This window comes from Mesoplodon mirus (assembly GCF_964341445.2).
Source record: "Mesoplodon mirus genome assembly, chromosome: 11".
In the NCBI taxonomy this organism is placed as follows: domain Eukaryota; kingdom Metazoa; phylum Chordata; class Mammalia; order Artiodactyla; family Ziphiidae; genus Mesoplodon; species Mesoplodon mirus.
In genome coordinates this window covers 100788062-100800153 of record NC_138987.1, presented here as the reverse complement: position 1 = coordinate 100800153, position 12092 = coordinate 100788062, and the positions used below count along the sequence as shown (strand labels likewise).

Genomic DNA, 12092 nt, shown 5'->3' with positions numbered 1-12092 from the left:
GCATATGGCCATCAGCTATCATTTTTCATAACTTGAATATCTGTCACCTACTGAGACACCTAGGAAAAGTCACTCATCCACACTCTAAATTCATTTTGTCTATATGTAATACATAAACAAATAATCTGATTCACTTATCTGCCGGGTTATATAAAGAGGAAACAAGAGATGACCTATGAAAGCACTTTTTGTGTTACTGTAACACCTGACAGAAGATTAGAAGGGCACGCTTCGGTTTACAAAGACAGACTGGTAGCAGAAACCATTATCTGGCAGGGGTGTGGGGAATGAGACAGATGAAACGGGTAAGGCGCTGCCATAAACAAGGGCTTGTCTTATAAAACAAATAAATATTCTCTATAAGTAAAAACAATGTGATCCTAGTCCAGAAAGCAGGTTGAACTGAAAGCCTAGAAACAGCCTAATTATTAAACAATTTCATAAACCATAAAGATGTCAATTCAAACGTATGAGCAGTGAAATAATTTTCTATAAATACTCTAGTGTAATTGTTAGCAATGAAGAAAAAAATAAGACCCTCACAACACAAACTACCCTAAAATTATTTAAATTAAAAAGTAGGGGGCTTCCCTGGTGGTGCAGTGGTTGAGAGTCCGCCTGCCGATGCAGGGGACACGGGTTCGTGCCCTAGTCTGGGAAGATCCCACATGCCGCAGAGCGGCTGGGCCCGTGAGCCATGGCCGCTGAGCCTGTGCGTCCGGAGCCCGTGCTCCGCAACGGAAGAGGCCACAATAGTGAGAGGCCCGCGTACCGCAAAAAAAAAAAAAAAAAAAAGTAAAGGTTAAAAATGAAAGCCCAAAACAACTTAAAAATATTTATAGGTAAATGTTTATATGTTCTCAAAATGGGGATAAACTAAGCAAAAAATCTACAGGGAAAAAGCCACCATGGAAGACAGAGATAGATTTAATTACATTAATAAACAAATGAAAATATAAGATATGAAAAAATACTCTTCCTCACTGGTAATCAGAGAAATATAAATTAAAACAAAAATTAAATATTTTCCACCCACCAGATTGGCACTAAAAAATAAAAACGGAGGAAGAAAATTTATAGTATCAACTGTTATTGACAAGGGTGAGGGAAAACTGGTATGCTGCTTTTTCAAAAGCTGGTATATTTGAGGAAATTCATACTGTTTCTATATGGAGTATGTATTTTATAATCAAAGTTGTATAAAAGAGGAATGAAAAAGGGAATTAAAAAGTCGGATTTTCAGGTCAGAAATGAATTTGTTATAAAGCCTAAAAATGGTTTCTACATAACAGATAACTCCTCCAAATCTCTCCAGTAAAGATTTCTGTGGCTATGCAATGTGGCATAAACACTATCACACCAATTAGAAACTATAATGAGAGAAAAACAACCTGGCAGTGGCTAGCAGTCCTGGCAGGAGTTTTAGAGATTTCCACCACGTCTACGGCATTCTCTAAACTTAAACTTTCATTCAGACAGGCGAGAGATCCAGGGAGTCTCAGTTAAAGTCACAGCCGAGCCACTAAGAAAGCTGTGTGCATGTAGGTAATTCAGTTTCTCTGAGACTATTTCCTCATCTGTAAAATGTGCAAAACCCATCTGCCCCTCTGGACTAGTGAAGGTTAGAAACAGTGAATGACCAGGCTCTGGTTTCCAGCACTGGGCAAACAGCTGGCACTTACATGGTCACTGCTACTCTTGTTACTGAGTCTGGTTTAACTTAGTCTTGTGAATAATTAGGTCCAAACATCGATTATGTCTCCAGTGAAGTAAAAAAGTATGTTTTAATACATTCTGTATGACTGAAATACACTCTCTAAATTGAACTTTTTAAAAGTAAGGAAAGGGCCTCCCTGGTGGCGCAGTGGTTGAGAGTCCGCCTGCCGATGCAGGGGATACGGGTTCGTGCCCCGGACTGGGAGGATCCCATATGCCGCGGCGGCTGGGCCCGTGAGCCATGGCCGCTGAGCCTGTGCGTCCGGAGCCTGTGCTCCGCAACGGGAGAGGCCACAGCAGTGAGAGGCCCGCGTACAGCAAAAAATACAAAAATAAAATAAAAAAATAAAAAAATAAAAGTAAGGAAAGAAAGAGGAAGGGGGGAAAAGGTACGAAAGGTGGGGGGGGAAAGGAAAGGAAGATGGAACGAAGAAGGAAGCCAGGCAAAAACCAAGACTGGCAATGCACTTTAATGAAGGAAAATGGCCAATCGTTACGCCGACCACCTGAAGCTCAACAGGCCCCACTCACCACACGGACACTGAACTTACCAAGGAGGCGGGATTCCCTTGAGGAGACAGACTTTCTCCTTTGCTGAGGTTTCCTCACAAAGCTGTGGAATAGAACTTGCCTTTTCTATTTAAAGCCATACCTTTACTGCTAAACAGTTGGTCTGAGAGGAAGGCAGCGGGCAGGGTTAGAAAGAGAGGAGAAGCAGGATGGAGAGTGAGCCACGTGCAAGCGGGGAGGGAACCTGCTGGCCCAGGGCCGGGCCCCCTGCCCACCTGCAGCTGCTGGGAGCTGTCACTGAGGGTGTCCTCCCTGCGGCGGGCCTCCTCCAGCATCTGCGCGCTTTTCTTCTTCTCCACCTGCTCCTTGTGCTTCAGGTTTGCTACCTTCTTATTCTGGTCTTTCACTTGCCTGTGGATAAGGGGAGAAAAATCAAGCTCTTCATATATACGCACAGGAAAGAATGTTTATTCGCCGACTTACACCACTGACCTCCAAAAACACCTGAGAACCAGCAGGAGTTCCTGCTGCAAAACAATCCCCCCAACACTGCCAAGCTCTTTCCCATCAATGGCAGCAAGCTGTTAACCAGGATGTTCTGGGAGCACGTATTTAAGCGTGTACCTTAGGAAGCACAATGAAATCATAAAACAAAAAAAAGGCACGGGATAGTGTGAAATGGCAGAAAAAGGAAATAAAATTCAGAGATTTTTGCTGGAAATATGAAAACAGGCTCTTGACATCAATGCTATGAAACTATAGAATGGCTATTTAAGAAAGGTTTGTAATACAACTCTAATTTTACTGTTATTAAATATTTGAAACTTTCAAAAAGCTATATATAACATATATGTATATAAAACAGTCACATAAAGATCCAGGGCCCCAGCTTAAGCAACAGATCATCCTATCTACTTCTGAAGCTCCCTATCCAACTCCACTGCCTCCACACTAAGATAAGAAAACTAGACCAAATGCTAGGTCACGGGTAAAGAAGACTAATTTCACCAGACTGGAATCATGATTACCAATCAAAAAATATGTTTAAGGCACTGCCCAGGAGAACATGGGCTCTGGAATGCAAGAGGATCTACATTTGTTTATGCTCTGACAGTCTGTGAAGCTCTTTACATTCTCCTTACTCATTAGGTAGACAAGTATTTGGTTAAACACCTCTCTCATGTACCAAGCATGAGAAATATCAATCCATGAATAAAAATAGTTCCTGCTCTCAAACACCTCCCAGGCATCCAAGCACATACAGGGTATACTAAGTGCTATAAGAAAGTGCCCAGAAAAGGGGTCAGGGGTGGTCGTGATGATCGGGAAAAGCTTCCTGGAAAACGATCTACCAACTTTCCTAAGGGATTAGTCCAAAGGTTACTAGGTGAGAGAACAGCAGGACTAAAGCCCTGATAAAAGCAGAACGTGTCCCGTTGGGAGAAGCCACATTCACTATGACTGCAGCTTAAAGCTGGAGCAGCAGAACAAAGGAAAAGGAAGCCAAAGGTAAATGAAAGCCACATAATTATATCATGCTGAGCAAGGAAGTTGCAGTTTATCCTAAGTGTGTAAGACTTTATGTATGGAGATGATATAATCAGATTTCCAAACTTTTGGAAACAAATCGAAGGGGATTCATGGAAACAAATCAAAGGGAGGATGCAACAATTAGAAAAGAATTCACTCAACTCTGCCTTAGAGTTGCATCAATAAACTGAACTAATAATGAGACCATACAAGCCACCATGGTCTATATTTAATTAACATCCTTTAAATCAGGTAATGACAGCCTGTGGTGAGGTCTCCTCTCAACACATTCTATAAAAGTTGCTTTATCTCCAAACTACATCATCACGGTTTGTCAGATAAAATACAGGACATCCAAATCCATATTTCAGATAAATGACAAATAATGTTTTAGTATAAGTATGGCCCAATATTTATGACATATTAATACAAAAAATTATTCAGTGTATATCTGAAATTCAATTTTAACTGGGCATCTCATATTTTTATTTGCTAAATCTGACAACCCTACAGAAACTCAAATCTTGACTAATTGTGAAATTAGTCTTTCCTCCCTTCTCTATTGAATTTGCCATCTTTAGCTCATCTACAGAATACCAGGTAGTTATCTACAACTGCTCTCTAGACAAGCAACATTTACCACTTCTCAACGCATAATGGCGTGAAATTCAATACTCTTCAGTGGAAGATCAGGTAGGTAGATCAGCACAAGTCTGTTCACACACTTATTTCTACCAATGAATCATCCAAAACAGTAACACTATTTTATTTTAGGAGAAGTTAGTTAACAGAGGTGTGGCTACACTGTGCTTACGTGGCCTACTACAAAAAACTCCAGGCAATATTACTGCTTGAAAGGAAAATAAATTAGGAAATATACTCTTGAACAATAAAGGTATTTAAGAACGCCAAAAGAATGACAAATGGAAGAAAAAAATGCAATTAACAACAGATCATTCTCTCAGATGATAAACTCTTGCCCATACGTCGAACTCCTTGTAAATAGATCGCACAGGGTCAGAAATGCTCTTGGCCTATAGAGCCCTGAACGCTTTGGCTGAAAAGCAAGAAAATAACTAAGCCCTCACAATTCTACTAGACTTCTTTTTGTGAATGACATCTTATGAGGTTTTAGGGACTAGCATCAGTCAATAATGAAAAAAATTTTCTAAAATGTGCAGAGAAATGGTTGTATGACCTAGTTTGATTTTAGAAATCAATGTAGAACTCTTTCAACAAACTAGATGAAACAGACTATAACAACAGGAAGGTACTTGAGCAAGTCATAAAGTATTTAAATTTTATTACATAACAATACAGGGACTCTGGTCTTAACACAGTTAGTAGGAAGCATCGCACAGATTCCAAACATTTGTCACGAAGACAGGTCTGCAAAGGCCACTGCTAAATAAAACATGGGTAATAATAATATTGCGCTTAATCTGTTTAGATCTATGAGTGAAAGAGACGACATTTATAGGCGTAACTTCCTGAATGTCTTGCCTTTAGCCAAAGGTGCTGCTATATAATAAAAAGCAAAGATGAATTATGGACTCAATCATGTCTTTTCATCTAAACATGGAATTCGTTCTTTGTATTCATTCTCTGGGGCTAATGTCACTGAACAGGAACTAAAGAGATGTGTGTTTAAGGATACAGAGTGTGAACCTTTAGTCATCGTCACTCTAAATAAAATCTCTGCTCTGTTCTGAAGGGAAAGGCCGACAGAGGAGGGCAGGGGAGGAAGAGCAGAAACAAATCCATTCAAAATGGAAAAGCTCAGTGGAGACATGAAAATACAACACTACAGGTAATTGTCACTATTAACACAAAACAGGCTAAAACAAACACTGAATGAATAAGTACCTTGCCCAAAGTCATACAATGAAGTAGTCTAAACATCCAATCCAATCTCAAACCATCAATAAATTATATTCTCTTGATGAGTTATTCAACTGGACTTGGCAAAACCGTAATTAAAATGATGAAATGCTTCTATATATATATTAAAAAAAAAGCACTAAATTCCAATCTGGAATGACAAGAGGGTTTTTAATATATTACAGCCAAAATGATTCTTGCCACTGGAAAAACAAAACTTGTTATATTTTTTATTACTTGAAAAATAAACTTATTTAGAAATAAGTATAGTTTAATGGCATTTACTGTTAACTAAAAATGAATCAGCTAAGAATATTATAATTAACCTAACTTGTAACTCAGAGAATTATGTCTACACCAATGACTTCCATGGACAAATTCTTCTGGAGCCTTTCATAAGGTTTTGTTTAGAGACATTTAGATCAAAATCTGTCATGCAAAAATCAAAATACAGAACAAAGTGATAAAACTTCCCAGTAAAACTATGAGAGCCCTTGAAGCTTAAGTTACGGAGGAAAGTCCTCCAAATACAGGGCAAAAGACTTCATGATATTTTTCTCCTAAAGCTGAATTGTGATCAGACTTGGAATTACTTAAGTGGTACCCTAACTGTTTTACTACAATGTGGAGAAAATATTTAGAGTAGAAAATTGGAAAATCACTTTTAAAATGCAGTATTTGTGCTTGCTATGTTTATTGCAAACACTGTAAGATTTCTTCCATAATGAATATGGTCTACTCAAAGTAGAGTTCCATAAAAATGTTTAAAAAACAAAACAAAACTGAGTCTTTGGTAGTAACAAGTCAGGTGACCAATAATGGAGATGAAAAAGGAATTTTTTAAAAGAACGTGAGAAACATCAAGAATTAAGAAACATGTAAAAGAAGAAAAGCAAAACAGGCCAAAACTCAACAAGGTGGTAAGAGAGCTAGCAGAAAACAATGTCACATAAACTATTAAAAAGCAGAGCTCCAAAAAGAAGAGAGAGAGTCAAAAATCTAACACCCCAGAGAGGCCGGTAGGCCCGAGACAGACAAGTCCACTAAATTTGGCAGAGTACCAGTGAAGCAATTTTAGCACAGCACTGAGAGAAGATTCCAAATTATATTGCTTTGGAAAATAAATGGGAAGTGTGAACGTGGAGGCATCAAGCATAAATGATTCTTTCAAAAACTGTGCAAATAAATAGAAAAGAAAAAGTAAAAGGTAAAAGTAAGATACTGTAGTGAACTGAAACCAACGAAAAGACACTGGAAGGATTGCTTCCATGTCTTTTTAAGGATGGGGAAAACCAGGATATGTTTTATGTTTGGGAGAGTCAGTGGGAAGAAAGGGAAGAGAAACAGGGAAATAAGGAGAAGGAGGATTCAATTTATGGAACAAGGTTTTGAAAACTGGTCAGAGGGAAAGAATGAACAGGAAGTTTAGCCTCGGAACAGAGCTGGGTCATTTGTCCCACTGACAAATGTAAGGTAAGGATGAGCGAAGAGAGACATTCTGAGACTGCTGATACGTAGAGAGAAGGAAGAGGATGGTTAAGAACCCCTTCATGAATTAGATTCATATAAGTAATTATGAAACAAAGGTTTATTTATTTTTTTAACATACACCCCAAACAAACTGCTTATTTTTAAAGAGTCAAATGTAAGAAGACTTTTTCAGAAATATCGTCAAGCACTGAGAAGAAATATCAGGGAGAGAGATTTGGAAAAGAGAACCTTTTTCCCAAAAAAAGCCTCAACTTCATCTTTCTACCTAAAATAGAAGCTTCAGCACCTTAAAAATAGAGTCTGAAAGTATCATTACAGAAGGGACACGGCTTCTTTTATCATCTTCTACACATAACATACACAGCTTTGCACTTTCTATTAATAGTGACAGGAGTCAAGAGCACACTGTAGTGTTTTAAAGACGCTGAAACGTATGGCACCGTACTATGGTATCCTGGACCAAACAGGAGTCCATGAAAAGAGCAAAAAGGAGTAATTGTAACAGCTCCGTTTACTGACGGCTCACCTGGTGCCAGACGCTGTTCCAAGTGTTATCTGCATTAACTCATTCAAAGTTTCAGATACTAGAGAACTACTCCAATTTTACAGATGGGAAAATTACAGATGAGAAATCTGCCTAAGAACACCTGAGCAATCTGGGACTCTAATCCCTAGGCTAGAGTGCATATCATATAAAAAGCCCTGAGGCTGAAATGAGAATATCTGGCTTCAAATCTAAGTACCACCACTAACTAGTTGGCTCACCCTAGATGTAGAAATCATGTTCCCTAATCCCAGATCCTCATCAGAATAACAATCTGTCCTGTGTAACCCACGTGCTGACAATATTTTCTGAACCCTATCAGAAATTCTCACACCTTAATTTACATTGCCATGGCTCATATGCAAAATAAATAACTTTTAAAATGCAGGTTTCTGATTGTTTTCTGCCAGCTTCCGTTACTAATTTACTTACTAATGAAGACAGATGCGTTAGAGTTACTTAATGGACTCTGTACTTGTGTTACTTGCCTAAAAAGTGGAAATTCACGAACCTCTCTACATACTTGCTGGGCAGATCAACTGAAATAAAACCTGTAAAGCTTCTCCCATAGAGCCTCTGACACATGAACAGCAGGACTGGTGGCTGTTTTTGTCACCACCAGTTCTACCATTCAGCAGAGTCACAAAACAACCCCCAAACTGAAAGGGTATGTGTAGGTTTGTGTACGTGAAATAATTCAAAGGTTCTTATAAAAATCCACAGACTGTGGCAATTTTCCCTCCCTCCTTCATGCTGCACTTTACCTACTAATATAACAGCCAGAATGTCTCTGGATGAAAATATAATAAAATTAAAGCAATATTTTTCACTTCCTCATTCCTCTAGTGGCTTCCTTTCATCCTCATTTCTTTCTCAGTCCAAACCTGGTCAGTCTGATTCTCGCTTTCTGACCACTCTCACTATCTTTTGAAGCACAGAACCGTGAATCCACTCTTCTGATAAATCTAAGATTCGTGACATTTTCTGCACTCATAACTGAATTTCTAGACATCTCGTTCCTGGGATAAGTTCCATCATTTCAGTTGCTTATAGGAATTCAAGACAACGTTAGTATACAATGTTCTGTTACATATCTTTGTTTTAGGACAAGCATACTGACCTTGAGGTGAGACTGAAGGAAACAGCAAATCCAGGAAGAAAGTGTGAAAGAGAAAGTTAGAAAAAATTAGTGAGGCCAATTATCAGAAATAATATTATTCACAGACATAGACAAAATATAAAGCACAGGATTAGAGAAGGGAAAGGAGTCACACAGATTCTGCACTGGTAACAAAAATTAGTAATTTCAGATTTTCAACAAGTGTATTTTCATATTAGATTACACCACTGTACCTTAATGTAAGTTTCTAAAGGAACAAATTTTGTCTAAAATTTACCATTTCCTAGGGCAGGAAAAAAAGTAGTTTCTTAAACACAAAGGAAAAGAAAAGAAGGCTAGCTGCTCCCCTCCTCGTTTAAGTAGTTAACTGTGATCCTACAACGTCAGTCAGCTTAGTTCTACACACACCCATCTTAGAACTGACAACTCCTTTACCCACCCCAGTCCATTTCTTAGACCCAAGTTATCCAGGAGCAAAAGCAGAAAAACACTGACAGCTTCAGTTATTCTGTAGAATACAGAACTCTAATTCATTTGGAAATTTTTGAAATAATTTTCTCAAATGTGAAAATAATGTTTTCCTAATTACAGCCATTATTTCTCATTCCAAATCTATCAAATCCACCCCCAATGGTGCAATCTAAAAGCAATAATGAAGAATATATGGTTCTATAAACATCAATTCATTTCCCGTACTGCTCAGCAGAAAGAGATGCAAAGTAGCCATGCTTCATATTCCTACCCTAGCATGAAGCCCCTGAGGTTCATTATTGCTTTTCATAACAACAGGCAGTTTTCCCTTTTTAAAAATTAATCAATTTCATTGAAAGTAGTATCGATATTATCCTCCGAATACTTAAGACTTCTAACAGCCAGTGCCATCCAGCTTACCTTCAGCATCTAAATTTTACTTTAAGAATCTAAAACAAGAAGTTTATTTCTTGAATGCAAGCACCATTTCAACTTGCACTTTAATGTTTTCTAATATTTCAGTACTAAAACGAGAGTTTTTAAAAACTCATTGTCACAATAATGAAAGGCAAAGATAACAAGATTTATGATCACCATTATATAAGATAAATAGATGGAAAACAGAGAAACAAAATGACAAACAAAACTCCTCACAACCACACAGCGAATACGTGGTGGATCCGTGAGAGGAATGTAGGTCTGCTGACACACCTCCTGGGCATACTTTATATGTCCTATGATGCTTACAGATTCCTGAAGGGATCTACAAAAATCCATGGATCTTTGGCATTTGGAAAACAGTGTAGAATGCAGACAATGTTCAAAGTCAAAGAGAGGCCAATCATTTATCTAAATGACTATTCCCAATGATCTTTTTTATTTTTGTTGGTTATGACACATTACGTTAGAATAATTTTAGATCAACAATGACACTCACTGAAATCTCATACAGATGCAAAGCTTTATAAGAGACACGAGAAAATCCCTGAAAAAAGAAAAATTAAGCTTATTCCTGTCAAGAGTGAGCAACCTTAAGGATCTTTTTAACTATTTTACAGTTCAGGCGTCATATTTCACTTTGGCATCAAACTTTAGCTCTTGGGAAATAAATTTAGGAGAAAAAAAAATCTGCATTCAGAATAGCTATATATAATGCTAATGTTTCCAGTGTAAAGTAAAAACTTGAGGTAACCATCAAAATTTCTATCAAGACTGTAATAAATTATAAGGTGCTGTGCCCACAAGAAACTTTAGGAATATGGCCTAATAGAATTGACTATGTAAAGCTGCGTGATTTATTCTTCTTTTAAATGAAATCAGTGAAATTCATCTAGGAGGAAGAAGAAAGAAACAAGCGCCACCCCCCGCAAAGCAAGCTGAAGCCAGCAGTATCAGACAAAGAACCAGTCACCTTCCGTTATAACAGTCGCAGCATCTCGTTTTCCCTTTTTCTTTCCATTTTTTTAAACACAACCCATTCTCCCTCAAGAAAGCACAGTCACCGCACTCATTTCTCCTCTGTTCCAACTACATCAAGACCACATTCACCAACACTGTCCTTCGTGGATCAAAGATACATGACTATAAATTTAAAAGTATGGAAATGCTTTAAGGAACCATTTTCCTCATGAATTGTATACTAGTTTACACCAAATCTATATACAGCTTAATATTAATTTCCCTATGGGAGATTTCTGAAGACATTAAGCTGAATGATCAATTCAGGATTTCTTTACAGAAAAGATATTTACAAATATGAAGATTAAATATGTAGGTTTATATTCTCAGGTTATACTGTGCCAAAGATGCCTGAATATACTGTGATACCAATATAAAATCACAAACATAAAACCCACTTTCCCAATGAAAATGACAAAAAAAATTTTAGGTCAACCTAAGCAAATAAACTTTCAGGATGCAGTTAAAACAGTCAAATATCTAATTATAATAGTAAACATATTCATCTGGTTACACACATTTAAAATGGAATACATGAGACGATAACGTTAATTTGGAAATACTTCCTTCCACCCCAGTCACTGAAATAATTTTATTCACTCTCTTTGCGCACATCTTCAATATCAATTCACCAAAGGAAGAAGATGCGCCATTACTTTATGTATTACTAAGAAATAAAAAAATATATACCAATTAAATCACGCCATTATTTATTTACGTATCCCAGTTTCAGTGATGTTAAAATGTAAAAATACAAGTTAGAATTGGTATTTCACTGTGACAGAAGAGGAGAGAGGTTATCTATACTTTTGTTTAACCTGCAGATAGAAAAGTAACCCTATTGAATTATATGAAATAAGAATACTTAATGTATATGCATTTACTTATATTTTTACAGAAAGAAAAGTACATGTGCAAGGGTAAACATATTACAAACATATAGAAGAAACAAATATAAAAATATATTCAATATCACAAACAAGGGTATAAGGCACTATTGAATCTCCATCTGTTTGATGAAAGGTCTGAATGTGTGGGGGATGGGAAGATAAAAGGGAAGAAATGTGGGATGATTAGACAGTAAAATGAGAAAGGAGCTGTGTCTCTATGTTTTAACATATGTATTTATTGGGCCCACAACAATGTACAGTCTTGGGACAGAATGTGATAGATACTATAACAAAAGCACACACACACAAAAAAGGAGAAATTACTACCTAAGAGAGGTCAGTAAACTTTTTTTTTCCCCAAAAAAAGATAACAATTAAAAGGGGTCAAATTCCCACAAATGAATAAGGGGAAAGAAAATTTTAGTCAAAGAGAAAATACTCAGAAAAAGCAGCTAACAAAAAAGCATTCATCTCCTAATTC

General features: G+C 37.3%; 1 protein-coding gene across 6 annotated transcripts in view; it reads right to left on the bottom strand.

The window, feature by feature from the left end:
- ERC1 (ELKS/RAB6-interacting/CAST family member 1) overlaps positions 1-12092 on the bottom strand; it is a 388985-nt gene that overhangs the window by 215405 nt on the left and 161488 nt on the right. For all 6 annotated transcript variants that reach the window (XM_082635263.1, XM_082635267.1, XM_082635268.1 and 3 more), the window contains exon 13: positions 2502-2637. In XM_082635263.1, coding sequence (XP_082491389.1) covers positions 2502-2637 — 136 coding nt within the window. The remainder of the gene's footprint in view (positions 1-2501; positions 2638-12092) is intronic.